The sequence below is a fragment of the Canis aureus genome, chromosome 6 (assembly GCF_053574225.1).
Source record: "Canis aureus isolate CA01 chromosome 6, VMU_Caureus_v.1.0, whole genome shotgun sequence".
NCBI classification, from domain to species: Eukaryota; Metazoa; Chordata; class Mammalia; order Carnivora; family Canidae; genus Canis; species Canis aureus.
Genome location: NC_135616.1, coordinates 50147081 through 50166809, shown reverse-complemented (window position 1 = coordinate 50166809; position 19729 = coordinate 50147081). Strand labels below are relative to the sequence as shown.

Sequence of the window (19729 nt, the reverse complement as noted above, 5' to 3'; positions counted from 1 at the left end):
TTTTAAGTGTATAATTCAGTGGCATAAAGTTGTTGTGCAGTCATTACCACTATCAGTTTCCAGAACTTTTTCATCATCTCATACAGAAACTCTAATCAGAGATAGATTTCTGTATTATTATACATACACAGCCTATATATATCTTCTTTTTCATACATACAGAAGCATAACACTCCAGAGTTTGCTTTTTTTTCATCTAATTATCTTGGAGACCTTCCCATAGCAGCCTGTACAGAACTATCTGTTGTGTTTTTAATTTTTTTAAACTGCTACCCATGACTATACCTACATTTACTAATTAGATTCCTAGCTGGTGGGTGCTTAAGTTGTTTCCTTTTTTCTTTTTTTGCTCCTGCAGATAATTATGTAATAAACATCTGTGTGTGTGTGTGTGCGCGCACATGCCCTGCATGTGCATCCTATGAGAGTTTATCTGCAGAATAAATTAAAGTCTCAGAGAATTAGCAAAATCATGCCTGGAATTTTGACATGAGAAGGTTTGATAGAGTGGATTTCTTTTAAACAGTGCTAATGTTCAAGAGTATAATGTGATGGCTGTGTGCTGTGTGGGAAAAAAACAAAGGCCAGGCCACATAGGCATCTCGGGACCTCTCTGACCTTCAGTGTCTTTATCTGCAAAGTAGAATAAATAAGATGTGCCCAGATCAACCAGTCACGTCGGCTTAGGGCCTACCCTAGGTCATCATTTGAACCAAATCACCTCTGTAAAGGCCACTCTCCAAACACAGTCACATCCTGAGCGATTAAGGGTTACGACATCCATGTATGAATTTGGGGAGGGGGGGACACAATTCAGCCCATCACAAAGAACCTGGTGATGAATGATAGAAGAACACAAGAATGAAGGGATTTGTACCCGTTGAGTAGAAATAGACCACTTTCTGTGTGGAAACCATAGCTTGGTTTATGGGGCAAGGGCAGGAAGAGATAAAGATTACTATGTTCAGTTGAATGCAGACAAACTGTGTGTGTATGGTCTTGTCAGGGCAGTCGGCATCCTCGTGGCAGAGTCTGGATGGTAGGCCTGTCCTGTAGTGTGCCTGGGCAAAGGCAACTGTGAACCAAATTTACTCCAATTGGCTAGTTTTTTCTTTTAAAATTTATTCACAGTCTTGAAATTACAAAAATGATGTGTATTTGTTGTAAAAAGAGAAAACCTTGCCATGGCTCCCTATCTCATTCAGAGTAAAATCCACTGGCTGAGAAGGTTCTAACTAATGCCCCCACCTTCTTACCCTCTGACCTCACATTCTAGCACTCTCCCTCTTTCATGCCATCCTGACCACATCTACCTCCTTGTGGTTCAGATACGCCAGGCCTGGATCCACCACAGGACCTTTGTACCTTCTCTTCCTTTGCCAGGGGTGCCCTTCCTTCACATATCTTCACAGCTGAGGCCTTCTGACTATCCGTGAACAACAGGATCCCTCTCTCTGTCATTTTGTACTTTCAATAGTGAGTAATCAGCAATGAGATTGAGAGTTTTTTATTATGCTATAAGCAGTTTGTTTTTCCTCCTCTAAGGATTGCCTGTGTTTATCTTTTGCTGATTTTTCTCTTGGATTAGTTATCTTAGCTTTCATTTTTCAAGGTTTTATTGATTGAATTCTAAACCTGTAGGAAGCTCTAGGAATGGAACTGTTCATCAGAGTTATTTACAATGGTGAAAAATTGGAAACGAACAACCTTCAATGCAGAAATGGTAAATAAGTAGTGGGAGAATTGTTATGTGACCATTAGAAAGGGAATTCAGTAGACCTATGAAATAATATGAAACATGAAATATAAATATGTGAAAAAAACAAGAAAATGTAACATTAAATTATAATACTAACAGGAAAAAATTGGGTTTTTTTTCAGGGAAAAAATTTTATGTAGAATAATTCTAATTTATAAATAATGAAGACCTTGGAAGGAAATCAATCTGCCATCATATGACTAGTGGCTGTATTTGAATGTGGTATTATAGGTGATTCTGATTATTTTGTACTTTCCTGCACTGTCACAATGAGTTGATTTACTTGAAAATAAAAAGTGATCATAGGAAAAATTTAAAAACTATTACAGAAATCATAACACATGTAATGGAAGTAGTAGTACAAGAAGTGAAATATTCTTGCATAATCCTGTTACTTCTAAGAAATCAAACAACCTCCTTTCTTCCCCTTTGCCTTGGGATCCCTGTCTATGGGATTATATAATCTGTAGGTAGTTATGACCAGATATTCAGCTTTACAATGAAGCATGAGTATTTGAAATCCAACACTTGACAAGGAGGGCGGTTGAGGAGGCTGTGCCTAATCAAAGCGAGTAGCAGGAAATTATGTGGTACCAATAGTGATATAAGCTCATTCTGCAGGTCAAGGCTGTCTCCAGGTGGATCAGACTCCACAGGCAGTGGCCCATGGAGCCTCACATTTGGTAGCAGGCCATCTGTCCCTATTAATCCTGTAGGCCTCTCAGACTCCTGCCCCCTCAAGGAAAGAAGGCCAGGTGTGGAGTCAGAAACACACCTGCTAATATGGTGTGATCCTCAGAGAAGGAAACACTCCGTCCGCGGCCTTGAGAGGAGCCCCTCTCCCCAGCCCTGAGGACCAATAAGGGGTCCAAGGTCAGTGCCAAATGGTGGTTAGGATTCTGGACCAGATGGTATCTGGTTTACAGCATTAGACAGGCCTGAGCTCAACCGGGATCTAGACCTTTGGCGTCTTATGAACCTCTCTGAACCTCAGTTTCCCCAGCTATAAAGACACTGTCCCTGGAAGGATTGAATGAGAAAACTCACATAAGCTTCAGCTGGTGGTTTTCAGTATTACCGATGTGTCTATCTTTCCTGCCGCAGTGAAAGTCAGTAGTTCAACGAGAGGGAGCAAGCCCCCTTGCAGGGGAGGTGTGGGTGCCTCCGGTGCTGTGGTCAATGAGCCGGGCATCACACCCAGCATGGCACCCCAGAACTGCTGCCACTGCCTTCCTGAAAACACATGACTTCCTGTTTTCTAAACTCTTCCCCTGCATGTCATCGCTACTTGTGTCTGAGCCCAGGGGGTGGGACTGGGCGGCAGCAGGACCAGGGCGGCTCCAGGTTTGGCTGCAAAAGGCACTTGGGGGACTTGGAATCTGGCTGATTCGAGTGAACTGTGAATGATGAAGACTGATGCAAATGATGAGCACTGGTGCTACTCCCTGGGGAGGGAGCCGCGAAGATACTCCATGGTCTCACCACCGATGGTGAAGTGCCAGAGCCAGGACTTGTACTCAGGTGGCCTACCCTCGAAGGCTTGGTTCTTGCTGTCATCACAGCAAGTGATGACTAAGCGTTTCCTATTAAGAGGGAGACAAGCTGGACACGGGTGAGATTTTAAGGCTGCCTTGTAGAAGTGGGGGAACCTGCGTTCTTTGTGCTTCTGAAGCACTCCGTGTGCTACAGAGGTGAGGCAGAGCCAGGGGAGCACTCCGTGTGCTGCAGAGGTGAGGCAGAGCCAGGCGAGCACTCCGTGTGCTGCAGAGGTGAGGCAGAGCCAGGGGAGCACTCCGTGTGCTGCAGAAGTGAGGCAGAGCCAGGCGAGCACTCCGTGTGCTGCAGAGGTGAGGCAGAGCCAGGGGAGCACTCCGTGTGCTGCAGAGGTGAGGCACACCCCAGGCAGGGAGGCAGGAAACGTAGCCGGAGCCTGGAGGCCCAGTAACGCCCAGCTCTGCCACTAGCCTGCTGTTGTCCTTGGGGAAGCTACTGTGCTCCCCGGTCTGGGTCTGTACCCGAGCTGAATTGCACCCACTAACAGACCCTTGCCTGCCTTCCGGACTCCCACAGAAGCGAGCTCCATCAGGCACAGGAAGTAATTTTACAGATACACATTGGGCCTCCGATGGCAGGGATCCTAACCAGTTGGAAGCGAGGGAGCCGGCAGTCCCTCTGCTCGGGAACAGGGGGTCCCGGAGCAGGAAGCTGGCAGAGGGGCGCCGGGCACTCGGGTGTGTCCAGCTTCCAGCTCCGGCCGGACCAGGTGGATTGAGACCTCTCAGAAGCCCACGGTCTGGCTGGGAGATAATTTTTCAAACGCACCTCATCCAAAGAAACTAGACTCTGTAAGGGCAGGTGCCTCCCCGAGACTGCCGTCTGGGGCCCGAGTCTTCTGCTAAAGGTCAGTGCCGGGAAACTTCCGATCTCGGCTTTTGTAGCAAGGGGAGGGCTACAGAGACTGCGGGAAGCTCCTCTGGGCTGCCGGTTGCCATGGAGCCTCCTCTGGGCGTCTCTCGGGCCTGTTCCAGGTAGGGCGCTACAGGCAGGCAGGCAGCTCCAGCTTACCAGGCTTGGGGTGGCACCATGGGGGGTGCTCAGAGCAGAGCTGCTCCCTGAGCTCACGGTGAGGCAGTGGGGGGCAAGGGGCAGCATGGGGGGGCCCGAGGCCAGGGCTCAGGGTACGTGGTCAATTCACTGCACGGGGCAGCGCCACCGTCGGCAGATGGCACAGCCCTCGGCTCGGGGATGGACGGAGTGTGGACGGGGCTGGAGCTCGAGACAACCCCAGGTCACCGAGGCGCTGTCACAGGTGTTTTCATGGCCCGGGGCGTGAGCAGTAGACACCACTCTCCCTGAGGCTGCTCGTCCGGGTGCACCACGGGCCGCTGTGCGCCCCCAGCCCCGGGACCAACGTGCAGGGGAGGAAGGCCCTCTGCAGCTGGGCTTCCCCACCCGCCAGTAGGCTGTGCAAGTGGATGGGCCGCCCCACGCCCCAGCCCTCGGGGATGTCCAACGCCCGGCCCGCTGTGCTCAGGGGCCGCGTGAGGAGGTTTCCCCTCCAGATGAGGTCAAGCAGGAGGGATCCTCATCCTTTCTGACAAGGATGGTAGGAAGAGTTCGCCTGTAGACGATGCCTGGCCACTGCCCCACAGGCAGGCCACCCACCACAGGCCGTGTCCATGCACCCCGTGGTCTAGTTTGGGGTGTGGGAGGCCAGGTGCAGCTGGGTGCTGAGCACCACTGAGAAGATTCTCGAAGAGGAGGGGCTGCTGGGATTCTATCTGTCTGCCCTGTCCCTAGCTGGGAGATGTGGTTTTCTTAGGGGCGGTGACCTGCTGGCCCATTTCATCAGTGCCTGCCTGGTAGCTGACAGCGTGGCGGTGGGGGTGGGGGACAGGAAAGGACCGGAGTCCAGGCCCCAGGTCAGCCAGGCCCTGACCATCTGGAGCCCTACCAGTTTGTGATGGGGATCGCTGTGCACATGCTGGGCACTGACCCCCGTGCTGTGGACGAGGGCAGGCTATGGCCAGGCTCCTCCTCTCACCTCGCAGGGTTCCAATCCTGTTCCCAGCACCCGTGGTACTAGGTGAGCAAGGCCAGCTCTTCCCAGGCTTCAGCTGGCTTTTCTGCAAGGTGTCATCAGGGTTGTGACTTGCCCTGGAATAACTGGAATCACCTAAAGTACCTCTGTCTCAGCCTGGCCGCCGTGTATAAGGCCTGGTCATCTGGGAACCCCTGCCTACGTCCCCAACCCTGTGACACCTGGATGTGCTCCAGCCCAGCTGGACTTCAGTTTCCATATTTGCCACATGTCTGTCTGGATGCAAGGGGCTGGCACAGTGGGGTCACCTGTTAGACCTGGGTAAGGTGGTGTGGGAGTGGGATTGGGACCGAGTCCCCTTATTTACCAGATTTGCTGAGTATGCCTCTTGCAGGGGGCCAGATCATGGCCTGTGGACGTTCAGGTTGGATGGAAAAAGGCTCATGGGATCAGATCCCACCTCCAGCTCTCATCCTGCAGCCCAGAGCTGGAAGCATGGGGCTTGTCCCCTTTCACCTGGCCACTGTCATGTCTAGGCCGGCACCAGGAAGCTATTGTGAGGGTGTCTTTGTTCTCCTCGACACAACTTCTCTGATATGAAGGCAGCATTTTCTTAATGGGAAATCATGTGACTGCTCAGAATGCATCCCCCTCATCAAATGCCCGCTGGTTTAATGGTGACGACAGCATCTGGTTAGCTGTGCGGTGTCAACACCCAGAAGTTAGACGCTTTCTCGTCCTATCCAGTTTAAAAGTTCTTGATACAATTTGACCTTTTCTTCCTCAAAAAAAAAAAAAAAAAAAAAGTGTTAGTGGTGATTTGGGGGAAAAAAAACCCCAATAAGCTGACACATGGAGCGCTTATTACATGTCAGGTCTGACACCTGCAATAAATAATCCTCACTGCTACCTAATGAGACACACTGTTGTGTTAGCTCCATTTTGCAGACAAGGGCACAGAGTTTCAAGGAGTCGGGCACACACAGTGCGGAAGTACGCAAATCAGTGTATAAGGAACACTGAGGCCTTCATGCCATCCCCCGCTCTGACTGTAGGATATGTGTGGGAACGGCTGCACGTGTGAGGGGCGACCCTGGCTGTGCCCTGGCCCAGGCTCAGGCCCAGGCTGTACCGCAGACCTAATCAGTGAGAATCCGGGGCGGGAAGGGGGGCGCAGCCAGACAGAGAGTCTGTGCGAGAATCTCATTCAGCTTCTGCATTTGCTCAGACACTGAGTTCTCTTGGGTGCTGTGGATCTGGGGCAGAGCAGGAGAACTGTCAGAGAAAACAGTCCCAGTCCTATAGGAAAGCAGCCCCCGTCAGCATGTTAAATGAACAAGGTGTGAAAGTGGATCAGGGAAGGAGGCAAAGAGGTGTCTGCCTTGGGGATGAGGGTGCAGGGAAGGAGCCGGAACCAGGAAGCGAGTGTCTCTGCCTCATGCCTTTGAGTTGGCATCCTGGCAAACTGCCTGCTATCCGCGGGAAGCCCTTCGGCGCTGTGTAAGCTAGAGCCATGAGCCCCGCGAGGGCAGGGACTCGGAAGGCCTGACCCACACGTTAGACATCGTTGTCCTTATGGGAGATATACAAAAACATCTACCAATACATCTTTTAGTTTTCTTTTTCTAAAGATTTTATTTATTTATTAATGAGAGACACAGAGAGAGGCAGAGACATAGGCAGAGGGAGAAGCAGGCTCTCTGTGTAGGACCCTGCTTGGATCAGGGGTCATGCCCTGAGCCCAAGGCAGATGCTCAACTACGGAGCCACCCAGGCGTCCCTCGTTTTGTTTTCACCACACCCTTAGGGTAGATACGTTTACCAGCCATTTTACAGATGAAGACACTGAGGTCCAGAGAGGTGAGGTCACTTGTCCAGGACCACACGGCTCCTTAGTGGCAAGCGAAGGACTAGAGAGAATCCACCTGACACCCAACCGGGGGCTCCTTCTGTTTCGACATTCCCTGGCATTAAGCAGGTGCCCAAGAAAAATGGATCAGTTTTGTAATTGAATTAAGTCCTGGGTCCCTTTGTGGAACACTCGGTGCTCTCACCACCCTCCTTGAGCCCGGCACTCCCAGCACAAGCACAGCTGGCCCGGGCGGAGGGGCGATCCCCACCCTGGGAAACATGCTGCGGTTAATCTGCTCGCCTTGGTCAAACCACACACAGCATACTTGTCATGGGCCATAAAATCATGCTGCTCTTTAAAAAGAGCGAGAGAAAACCTGTCCCTGTTACTTATCTCTGGGGGAGGCAACCAGTTCCCCTCCCCCGCTGTGCGGGCTGTGTGCAACGTGAAGAAATATTTCTTCTCATTTGTTCTAAATTTACTGTCCAGTAATTTTTCTGTCCTCATTTTATGTGACAGGCAGCTGAGCGATTTTCTTCCAGCCCTTTTTCTGAATCTCAACCACCCCAATAAATCTCCGCTGACACCTCTTCTCCAGTCCTAAAAGAAAAAAAATCACCCCGGTGTTGGTGGCCTTTGCTGGAGGTGGCTCACCTCCCAGAGGGCTTCAGACCCTACCTGTGCTCAGTGGGGGCAGGTGGCCCTGCCTCAGGGCCAGAGGGCAGGCCAACTTTGGGTCAGGCCCCAGCATCTTCCCTGAAAAATCGCACAGCATCTAATGAGTGTCTCCCGTGCACCCCGGGGCTCTGTTGTTGAGGATGAAGGAGGAGGCCAAACTGCAGCCGTTTAGGGCCTACGTGGAGGGCAGTCTCAGAACCTGACATATCGTGTGGGGGGTGCTCTGTGGGAGGCAGGCTCTTGCACCTGTATCGGGGCAGAACCAGCCACTGGAACGCGGGGTGAAGGTGGAGGACAGGAGTCTCATTTCCTGCTGAGTGGAGGGGTGTGCTAGCACCAGCAGGGGGGACGAGGAACAAGCTCAAGGTGGCTAGGAAAGTACTGGTGAATTCAAGGAAGGGCAGCGCATCCTCTACAGGAGCAGGAGAGGCAGTGGGCGGCAGGCTTGGGGGAGCCAGGCCTGGGCCGGGGGGCTGGGGACTACAGCCTGATGAGGAGCTTGGATTTGCTCCGGGTGACTGTCATCACGGGTTTCTGAGCAGGGGCCTCCCTAAGCTGACCAGGAGATCAGCTGCCTGAGGCACAGAGGGGTCCTGAATCAGGGTGGGAGTCACAGGTTTGGATGGGGATTCGTTAGAGTTGGAAGCCAGTGCTCACACAGCGCGGGGCTCCTGGTCAGAGCTGGGCCGGCGGGGCGGGGAGCGAAGAGCCCAGGCGCCCTGCCCGCCGCAGTCCTGGGGCAGCCTCTCGCTGCGGGCCTGCTGCCGGCTGGCCTTGGTGCTGGCGCTGTCCGGAGGATCCGATTCGTTTTCCCATTAAAGTGTCCGGCACATAGTAAACACTGAAGAAATGTTCGTTTTCACCCTCTTTAGCCAAAGAGGCAGCTGAAAGAGGGTGGGAAGCTTGCCCCAAGTGAACCCGCTGGTAGGTTAAGACATGCTCAGGTGCCCGGCGTGCCCTCCCACGGCCCGGGCAGCGCAGCGCTGCAGGCGGCCACCAGAGGGCGCCGTGGCCTTGGGAGAAGCAGCCGCTGAGCCCGCGCCGCCTGAGCGGGCAGGGCGGGAGGCAGGGGCAGGCCATCTGCAGGCTGAGCGCACACCTGGCAGGAAGTAACCATCTAAAATCCGTGTCTTCTCACCCACGGTGCAGTGAGCTTTACAAATAAAAATGCTTTTATTTAACCAGGAAAGCTACTAGACTCCCAATGCCATTGCACTAAAATGCCAGCTACACGTGCATTGCTAGCTTGACAAAGGTTAATATGGCAGTGAGGGCTAGGGATTCATCTGCAGCTTGGGATGGGACAGGCTAGACAGATTTCTGAGCTATGTTTTGTAGGAAGCATCAGATTTTACCAGGTGACAGGGTTGCAGGGAGAGAAAGGGAGAGAAAACAATGTGGAGGGAACAGAGGCAGAGTCTGGAAGAGCAAGGTGTGTCCCGGGAATTCTAAGTGTGTAGGGGAAGGGCAAGGTGTGTTACCCCAATTGTAAGTAGGGGTGGGGGGGAAGGGCAAGGGGACAAGCACAGATGAAACTGAGGCCATGGAGCAGGGAGGGGTGAGCAGGGGAATTGCCGGGTTCAGGCTGGGAGGGGTTCACTGAATGGACCTTTGTCTATTGCTCATGAGACTCCTTGGGGCTCAGTGCCAGCCCCGTGGGAGACCCTGCTCAGTGCCTGGCACCAAGGAGACTGGGAGTCAGGAAGGGAGAGTTTTGTGTTTTTTTTTTTTTTTTTTTTAAGATTTTATTTGTTTATTCATGAGAGACACACACAGAGGTGGAGATATAGGCAGAGGGAGAAGCAGGATTCCTGGGGGGAGCCTGATGAGGGACTTGATGCCAGGATTCCGGGATCACAACCTGAGCCAAAGGCAGATGCTCAACCACTGAGCCACCCAGGTGCCCCAGGAAGGGAGAATTGACCCAGATTCTCACAGTCCTAATTAACAATCTCATTCAAATATCAATTTTGTTTTCTGCCTGTGAATAGGCCTTAGGGAGCCTCATACCCTAATTCAGGGGGTGCCATTCATCCAGACACAGGCATTTTATTACAGAAGTTTCCAGGGTGTGTGGTTCCTATGGGAGTTTACATGCAGCTGGGCTCCAGTGGTGTCCACTGGACACCTACTTTCTGCTTCCTTCTGGTCTTCCCAGGATCTGGGGTCCCACCCAGAGTCACGTCTGGCTATTGGGGAGGCCAGGTTTTCCCCAGAGCTGGTCCAAGGATATGGAAGGGAAGTTGCGGTCAGATAGGGTGTGGGAAATGGATCCAGGCCCCTTGTCATGGTTTCCTTGTCAGTCACAGGGTCGCCTTGGGATGGTGGGGACGTGTCCTGTCACCCTGGGCCTGGCTGATCAGTCTTATCTCTTGGCACAGGGGCTCAGAGCTTAGGCCTGCTGGATCCCAAATTGTGCTACCTGCTGGATGGAGTCCTCTTCATCTATGGTGTCATTATCACTGCTCTGTTCCTGAGAGCAAAGGTAAGTACTGGGGGCTTTGGGGAGAAGGCGTGGGCTCCCCTACTTGGTGGGTGTTCAGAAGGGCCTTAGTCTTGGAAAGTCTGCAGCTCAGGTAGTGCCTGGAGCATGGCATCCACTGGCTCCAGGGACCTGCCAAGCACGCAGCATGGGTGCTGGTGTCCCAGCCCTACAGCTGGGAGGCAGCGCCTGATGCTGGGTGTCTTCCTGAGCAACCGCCAAAGCCTCCCCGGGGGGGTGGGGGTGGGGGGGCTCCTGCTGGCAGGAGAGGGCTTAGGCTTCAGGCAACTAAGAGCAGGAGGGGGGAATGCAGGGTTTCTTCCCAGATGGAGGCCCACCCAGCCTGTCTCTGGAAACTCGGGTCCCCTATCAGGGCCCGTGAGGGCAGGCCCGGAGCGCGGGTTTCTTGGAGGGGCTGCGGCTGGGGGTGGCCTTGGAGCCGAGGAGGGTGCAAGGCCTCTCCCGCCGGGTTATCCCTTCTGTCCCCCAAACCGTTGCTCTTTTGGCCTGTAGACTTTGGCAAGACTGTGAAGCAGTCTCACCCGCTTTCTTTTTTCAAGCATGAGTCCTCGGGGATCCCTAGGGGGTTTGCGACGCTGGGGAGAACAGCCCCAGAGCGCGGCGGGGTGTGCAGGGACGCGGTGCCGTGGGGGGCATGGTGGGGCTGGGGCCCCGCGGGGGGGGCGGGGGGGGCACGGTGGGGCTGGGGCCCCGCGGGGGGGGCGGGGGGGCACGGGGGGGGCTGGGGCCCCGCGGGGGGGTGGGGGCGGGGGGCACGGGGGGCTGGGACCCCGCGGGGGGGCGGGGGCGGGGGCGGGGGGGGTTCTCAGCCCTCCGCCCTCTCTTCCAGTTCGGCAGGAGCGCGGCCGCCCCCGAGCACCAGCAGGGCCCCAACCAGCTCTACAACGTAAGTGTGCCCCGCGGGGCCGCCGGTGGGGGGGGGGGCTCAGGCTCCCGGCGCGGCGGCCCGGCCGCTCGGTTCCCCCGCCCTGTCCCTGTCCCGGGGAGGCTCCCCGAGGCGGAGGCGGCTCCGCTCCACCGGGCCCGCGGCTCCCCTGGGCGCCCCACGGGGTCCAGGCCAGAGGGCCCCGCGCCCCCGACGGTCTTCCCGCCTCCTGCAGGAGCTCAATCTGCGAGGAAGAGAGGAGTACGAGGTTTTGGATAAGAGACGCGGCCTGGACCCGGAGATGGGAGGAAAGCAGGTGGGGATCCCTCCGGGGCCTGCGCGAGCGCGGGTGTGCGCGGCGGGACACGGGGGGGGGGGGGCTCCGAGGGCAGCTCCATCCCAACGCGGGGCCCCGGGCCCGGGCCCTCCCCCAGGGCTCCATTCTGGTCCGCGGCGGCGCCCCATACCGGAATGCGCCCGGCCCTCGGCTCCAAGCTCCACCCCCTCCCGGTAAACTGCTTGGCCACCTGGGATGCACACCGGGGGGCTCCCCCCAGGACAGATCTGGTGAAGAGGTGCCTACCGGAAGGGCCCCGGGCCACTGGACGGGTCCCAGGTCCCCCTTGGAGCGCGCTCCCGCTCCAGGCTCCCAGCCTTGAGGGGAGGCTGGAGGAGGCCAGGCAGGGTCCTCTAGGCGCAGGTCCAGGGGCGCTGGGTGGCTCAGTCACTTAAGCGTCTGCTTTCAGCTCAGGTCATGATGTCGGGGTCCTGGGATCCAGTCTCCATTGGGCTCCCTGCTCAGCGGGGAGCCAGCTTCTCCTGCCCCTCCCCCTCTCTCAAATAAATAAATAAAATCTTAAAAAACAAAAAAAAAAGGCAGGGTTCAGCCCAAAGGCCCAGGCTGCCCGGGCTTTAGGGCAGTGCTGCCCGACGATGCCCAGCAGCCCCTGATGTTCCTGGTCACACCTGTCCACCGTCTGAGCCGGGTGCTGGGCAGGAGGAGACCCTGGCAGTTTCCTCGGCCTCTGCCCTCTGCATCAGCTCTTCTCTTCTCCTCTTATCTGGACCCTGAACCCTGGATGGGGAGGGGTGAAAAGAGGTGGGTAATGGGGGTCAGTAGGGCTTGCTGGGCACTGGTTGGCCCAGGACTTTTCATTTTCAGCCAGAAACCCCACCTGTAAGTTTATGACACGTGTGGCACTGTAACTGCAATGGGACACACAGACTGCCACCTGCAGATACCCCAAGGCCTGCCCTGGGCAAAGCTGGACTGGGGAGGCCATGCGGGGAGGTGAAGCCAGTGTGCAAGGGTGTGTGCGAGTGTGCACTAGGAAGCAGGTGCTGCAGCAGAGCTGCGAGGGCCGAGGGCCGGGGTTGGGGGTGGTACGGGTGCAGGGGTGGAGGGGGGGGCATGGGTGTGGATGGGGGGCAGGGCCACGGGGGGTGGACAGGGAGGGTGGAGGGGCATGGGTGTGTGGGAGAGCAGGGCTGGGGGGGGCATGGGTGTGGAGGGCAGGGAGAGCAGAGGGGGCACAGGTGGTGGGGAGAGCAGGGAGGGCAGCGGAGGTGGGGGACAGGCAGGTGGCCTGGGGTGGGGGGTTCATGGACGCTTTTACAACTTTCCGGGCCTGGCTCCTGGTTTCTCCGCCTCTAACCTCCTCCTTGTTTTTCCCCCTCCCCGGCAGAGGAAGAGGAACCCTCAGGAGGTCGTGTACAATGTGAGTGCAGGAGGGAGGTGGGCGGAGGGCTCTGGGAATAGTGCTCCCTGCCTTGCGTCTGCCTCACTGGACCTTGACCTCCCTGCCTGACCTTGACCTCCCTGCCTGCTGGCTGCAGCAGCTGGTTGTTTGGGGGACAACCCCTTCACTTGCCTTCCCTCCCTGGTCCCTGAGTCTGCTGTTGGGCTTCCCTGGAGATGGGCCTGGGGAACAGCAGGGTCAGGCCCAGGAAGGACAGGGTGGCAAGCCCCTCTGGGGGGCTCCTGCTTCTGGAGGCTCGAGTCTCTTCCTGAGTGCCACCTCTTGTCGGAAGGTCAGCCTCACCACTCCGTGCGGACCTGACTGTGGTTTTCAGGCTGTTGATCTGGGTTGGCCACGAAGGGGACTGTCACAGGTGGTCACTCCTGTAGACAGAGCTACCTCTCCTTCCTTCCTGCAATTGGTGGAGTCACAACCCCTGGCTTTGGCCATGTAAAGACACAACTTACTCAAATAAATGGTTCTGGGGACTCCAGGCCAGCCCTCGCATTTGTTCACGTTTGTGTTCTTTGGCTAGAATTCCACATTTTATCTTTGAACCTAACCTGAGCTTCTCAGCTCGGTGCAAAGGGCTGGCGGCTCAGAGAAGAGTCCAAAGGGCTGAGAAGGGTAAGGCTGGAGCTGGCTGTGGCCAGAGATGCTTGTGGGAATGACTGGAGCCTCGAGTGTGGGGGCTCCCTGCCAGCTGGGAAGTCGAGAGGCTTCCTCTTGTAGGGAAGCCCACTGTTTTGTGCAGTAGTTAGTCAATCAGTGTCCCATGCCCTCTCCTTTGCCAGGCACTGCAGAAAGACAAGATGGCAGAGGCCTACAGTGAGATTGGGATAAAAAGCGAGGTGAGTGCTGATTCCTAAGGATGGGTCAGGGTGGGGGTGCTCCCAGGGAGTCCTCATCACCTTCTAGGTAACCCTTCCAGGCTTCCATCCCGGCCCTTCGCAGCCATGCTCGTATCACCTGTGGAAGCCCCCGTGGCAGCTGCCAGGGGCGAGGGGTAGTCCAGTTCTCACCCCCTTGATAGCCCATAAGACAGCGAGGAAAGGCTGGTGCTCTTTCAGGAACCCAGTCTAGATTCTAAGACTAAGCTTTGTGAAAGCCAGTCAGATCTGTCACCATTCATTGATACCTGGTGCCATCAAGGGCTTAATGTGTGCCATGGTGTGTTTAGTGCTGAGGACGTTGGGACTCAGGGTAAAATGATAATGCAGCGCCCCTTATTTCTAAAAGATTAAGAATTTCCATGGGCAGCCCCAGTGGCGCAGCGGTTTGGCGCCGCCTGCAGCCTGGGGTGTGTAATCCTGGAGACCCGGGATCGAGTCCCACATCGGGCTCCCTGCATGGAGCCTGCTTCTCTCTCTGCCTGTGTCTCTGCCTCTCTCTCTGTGTCCAATAAATAAAAATCTTAAAAAAAAAAAAAAAAAAGAATTTCCAAATGGTGAGCGGGGCTTCGTGGAAGCCCAGGTGTCAGGGATGGCCAACCCTGGGGAGCAAACTTTGATTCCAGCTCCATGTTCAGGGATGGCCCAATCCTGTTGGGAAGCCCTTCTGGGGCCAGGCTCACCATTTGGAAATTGGGGCCCCTCACATAGTTCGTGTCCCCAAAGCAGGCCTGCTCAGTGCTTTATGAGGTTGGTGGTCTCATGTAATCCTCACAAGAACCCAATGAGAAATGTGTGCCCTGCAAGGCACAGGAGGGCAAATATCTTACTCCAGGTCACTTGGCCAGTGAATGGGGGAGTCCAGATGTAATGGACCCTGTAGCCAGGGCTCATACCACTCTATGGTTGTCATTCCCAGGGAACACTGATGAGTAGCCAGGAATTCTGGGAGCAGCAGGGAAGCCCCTTTATTCCAAGTGGCAGGCAACATGGCCAGCTCCCGTGCAGCCTGGGTTCTAGGGCTCTGGGGACATGAATGGGGCAGAGCAAGCCTGGGCCCCCTCGAAGCCTGTCCTCACCTTACCTGCAGAGTAAGATGTGGCCAGTGGCCCGAGGACCCCTCTCTTCCAGGGGCAGGGGTACAACTGGGAGACAGTCCCCTCTGACTTTCTAGGGCCTTGAGCAGGACTCTGACTTCCTGCCCTTTTGTCTCCTTCCCACAGAACCAGCGTCGGAGAGGGAAGGGGCATGATGGCCTTTACCAGGTAAAAGCTGCGGTGCCTCTGGTGTGCGCTGTGGGCGCTCCTTCCCTGGGTGGAGCCCTCTAATCAAGGGCAAGGCTAGACTCCACATTTTGCTTGCTGGTGGCACCCATCTCACGCCATCGGCTGGGCAGGGCAGATCCCAGGCCCTAATTCGGGTCCCAGTGCCACCTCTGTCAGTAAGGCCCTGGGGGCATGGCTGGGAGTCAGCTGTTGGAGACATGACTTGGTTCCAACCGAGCTGGCTCCAGCCGGGAGATGGTGGGAGCCCCCAGGCATGGCCCCGGATAAGCAGCAGCTCCCAGAGGCCGTGTGGTCTTGCCCAAAGGGATGAAGTAGGCAAAGGTCCCCACACAAGCAATTTCCTGCCTCTTCCTCTGCTGCTCTGGGCCCTTGCAAGAAGCCTTGCTCTGCATGTATCCTCAGACCTAAGAAGATGGGTGGATGGGTGGGAAAGTTGAAGGAAAAAAAAAAAAAATCAAGAGGACGCCTGGGTGGCTCCGTGGTTGAGCATCTGCGTTTGGCTCAGGGTGTGATCCCGGGGTCTGGGGATCAAGTCCTGCATCCACAGGGAGTCTGCTGCTCCCTCTACTTGTCTCTGCCTCTCATGAATAAATAAAATCTTTTTCAAAAATTGAGAGAATAACTTTAAAAAGAAAATGTTGTTATAATCAAGTGCCTGGTTTATGCAAATCAGTGTGAATCATTATGCAAAACAAACATACCCAACCTACTTCTCTAAAATATAATCCCCAGTGGGTTCTTATTTGGCTGCCTCTGGCTCCCTTGGGCTCTTCACAGCTTGCTTGACTGGCTCCAAAGTGCCAGACTGCCCAGCTTGCCCGAGTCCAGAATGATGTCAGACAGGGCCCCCAGAATGTTCTGTGTATGGCTGCTTTGATCTGTCTTCTGGGCCAGGGAGAGGTGTTCCAGTGGGATTGGGGCCAGCTTGCCTGCTCCCTGACAAAGAACGCAACTGTAGTGGGGTGGCCTGGGAAGGAGGCTGATGGGAGAAGGCTGGGGTCAGGGAGCCACCGTCTCCTGGTGACAAGTCCTGGCTTCCTGGAAGCCCGGGTGTCAGGGATGGCCAACTCTGGGGAGCAAACCTTGATTCCAGCTCCATGTTCAGGGATGACCCAATCCTGTTGGGAAGCCCTTCTGGGGCCACACACTGCAGGGCTCAGGACTTGGGAAGCTGGGAGGGATTTGCTCCAGGGCCACTGCCGGCAGTGGGGAGACCCTCTGTCCTGCAGTTCCCCGGGCCGGCCCCACCAGCGCCAGGAGAGGACTGGTCCAGTTCCACTTGACCTCTAGGTAGGCCGGTGCCCGCACGGAGCTCCTGACCCACTTTTCTTTCCTGACTTGCTTTCTAGGGGCTCAGCACGGCCACCAAGGACACCTATGATGCCCTCCACATGCAGGCCCTGCCTCCTCGCTAACAGCTCCAGGCCTCCCACCGAACACAGGCCAGCTCCGCAGACGCCCAGATTGTTAAAGACACAGGATAAAGCGTTTATAACCCGGTTCACTCGTATTTCTCCACCGCCAAAGTATTCCCTCTTTATGAATTGGGTGCTTTGCACTGTAACATTCGGTCATATCCAATTCAACCATCGTCCCCGGGCTCTGTAGGGGAGTGCTCCCCGAAGCTTATGGCCCGTCCTCGAGGAAGAGTTGTGACACTCTGGGCTCTTCGGGTTTGATGGAGACTGTGGCCGGGCCCCTACCCTGGAAGCCCCAGGCTCTTACCTGGGAGATGGGCACTCACTTCTCACAGCCGTGTTCAGTCTGTTTTGTCAGGTCCCCTGAGAACCCCCCAGTGTTTGCACGTAGCCTCATAGTTTTTAGTGTTCCGTCAGTATTTGAATGGCTTTGCTCCTGCTGTAAATTTGGCTTCTGTTTGCCTCATTTCAGGGGAACTTGTAATCAAGGCCAAGGGACTGTTGTGCCTCCTGGTGACAGGCCTGAGTAGAGGTGGGGAGGGGAGGAGAGCTTCTGCAGGTGCAGCTCAGGGGCTGGTGAAGGGGAGCATGGGCTGGAGTGTGGGGCGGACAGGCATCCGTTCCCCCTTGCAGGGCTTAGCACCTGGGGGCTAGGTGCTCCGGGGACCCCGCGATGAACCAGGGTGCTTGCCCTCACGGGGCTCGCTCTCATGGGGGACACAAACTGGGAAGAAACTGGCCTCAAAGAGCAGAGGAAGTGCAGACAGAGTGTAGGGGCAAGGGAAGGGAGCAATAGGGCACGCTCTCCAGGCACCTGTTCGAAGCACCCGGAGGGAGGGCCAGCTTCCCTGTCCCCACGAGGACTCCACAGGTGGCCCGGCCCCGCACACCCCTGTGGACACCCTGTGTGGACTACCAAGAACATTGCTGTGGGTGGTCTCATGTGTAACCCTCTCTGTTCTGCTTGGTCTTAATTTATACTGGTTTGCTAAAGCCTTACTTACTCTTTTGCACAATAAACGCTTTGGTGAAAATTCTGCCTTTACCCTGGGCTCTCTCTGGGTGGTCCAGCAGGTGAAGCTAATTCAGCCGTGGGGAGAAACTGCACACCCCAGAGAGCAGGATGGCTCCTTGGGGCCTGCAGGTGGGCACAGGGGCACCCAGGGACCGGGGGGCTGCCATCCAAGATGCAGTTTGCTTGGGGCCACAGAGGAGCTGCAGGCCGGGCCGGGCCGTGAAGGGCCTGTGGGAAGCGGCTGGGATGCGGCCCGGGGTGCAGGGCTTCTGGCACCCAGCACCTAGCACCCAGCACTGTGCCAGCCACTGCAGTACAGGCACGTGGCAGAGGGAGGCTAGGGAGCGGCCCCTGTCAGCAGAGGGTGCTGGGAGTTGTGAATGGCTGATGTCACGGCACAAAACCTTGGTTTGTAGGGTTTGGGGCAGGCTGGAAGATGACAGGTCTTTCCAGGTCAGCTTCTCTCTAAACGTAGTGGTTGTAAAAGAGGCCCCAACTCATCAAGCAGCCAGTTAACACTGGGTAGACTTTGAGTTCAAAACCCCAAGGTCAGGTTCCCTGGGTGGCTCAGCGGTTTAGTGCCTGCCTTTGGCCCAGGGCACGGTCCTAGGGTCCCGGGATCGAGTCCCACGTCGGGCTCCCTGCGTGGAGCCTGCATCTCCCTCGGCCTGTGTCTCTGCCTCTCTGCCTCTCTCTCTATCATGAATTAAAAACAAAACAAAAACAAAAACCCAAGGTCATGGCCATTAGAGGCCCTGGAGAATCTGAGATTGCAGCAGGAGTGACTCGCATCTCCACTAGGTGCACATAGGACACCTATAAAGAGAAGACATTCGTTTTGTAACCTGGCCTCATAGGGGGAATTTGATTTGTCAATAAATATCTACCCTGCACCTATTTCTGTGCCCAGCACTTTGCAAGCCACTAGGGAGGGACTGAACATCTGCCACAGGATTCCGGCCACATCCCAGGAAGGCTGTGTTGTGGTACCCCACGGCCAGGCGGGGAGGCGGAGCTGCCAGTGCAGGGGTGCAGAGTCCCACAAGGGGCTGGAGACATGGGGCAGGTTTCATGGGAGAAGGCTTCTGACGCCGGCCAGCCTGAATTATGTGACCTGGTCACCAGGTGAGGGAGTGGGAAATGGTGTGTAGCTTTGGCTGCCTTGATTCCCAGACAACAGCCTCTTTTGGGTTGCTACTCCTTCATCTTCTACTTGCCAGGCTTTCTAAACGCTGAAGTTGGGTTCATCAGTTGGCCTCACACCGCAGACCTAGTTTCAAAGTCTACTGAATTCTACACAGGCCATGTGACCCATGTGGCTGGCTTGAATTCAGAGTCTAACCCACTTGTCAAGAATCTGACTCAAGAGGTAGGGAGGAGAGCTGGCAATGAGGTGTGGGTGCTGCAGCAGATGTGGGTGGGCAAGCGAGCGAGGACACTCGTGGGACCACAGGCAAGACACAGAGAAGACAGCTGGTGAGCTGAGCCTGTACCGGGAGAACGAACCCCAGGGCCCGGGGCAGGGTCCCCGGGCTGCCCAGTTCCTGTCCTACTCCGGGTCTGGCCGTCCTCTCCCTGAAGCACAACTGGATCCCTTTCATCCCAGGAAGTTACTGATTGTATGAGATGTGCCAGGAACTCACTGTAAGTAAAAACACCACTCTTCACATAAACATCCATTTTAAGAGGATTAAAATATGAAGATGCGTCCATATTTCACTTGCACTGAGGAACCAAAACATTTTATGAGTGTGTGTAAATGAAAATGGAAGCTTCCAGAGTATTTTTCAAAACTGTCATTACTTTGATGTTAGTAAAATCAGGTAGGATGTGAATACTTCTGATCAGTTTTTCTTCTTCCCAGAATATGACTCAAGGCTCCTGGGTTTACAAACAGGATAGTCACTGAAGCCCAGGTTTGGCTGGTACAACAGGACAGACGATCAATTCAAGTGTACAGGATGGCTCCAAAGGGGACTCAAAGCCCGGTCATTTGGTCAGCTGTTGACCTGTCCACGGGTAACTCCGGCCACTGACATGGTACTGGACATGCCTGTGAACCTGTGCCTACTGTCTAACGACACATGCCCTATAACCTCAAGCCCTAGTTTTCAGAGAAAGGAAAGGTGGCAATGAGAGCAGATGTTACTTACATCATCTCCCAATTTGGCTTGGCAGATGCC

At 55.4% G+C, this 19729-nt stretch overlaps 1 protein-coding gene across 2 annotated transcripts in view; it reads left to right on the top strand.

The window, feature by feature from the left end:
- CD247 (CD247 molecule) overlaps nt 1–17565 on the top strand; it is a 74026-nt gene extending 56461 nt beyond the window's left edge. The window contains exons 2-8 of one of the 2 annotated variants that reach the window (XM_077901522.1): nt 10212–10315; nt 11163–11219; nt 11434–11514; nt 12884–12916; nt 13732–13788; nt 15051–15092; nt 16463–17565. In XM_077901522.1, the coding sequence (XP_077757648.1) occupies nt 10212–10315; nt 11163–11219; nt 11434–11514; nt 12884–12916; nt 13732–13788; nt 15051–15092; nt 16463–16528 (440 nt within the window). In that variant the 3' untranslated portion in view covers nt 16529–17565. Of the gene's footprint in view, nt 1–10211; nt 10316–10623; nt 10939–11162; nt 11220–11433; nt 11515–12883; nt 12917–13731; nt 13789–15050; nt 15093–16462 lie in introns of those variants that run through there. The other variant, XM_077901523.1, reaches the window with a different exon arrangement.
- The last annotated feature ends 2164 nt before the right edge of the window (nt 17566–19729 follow it).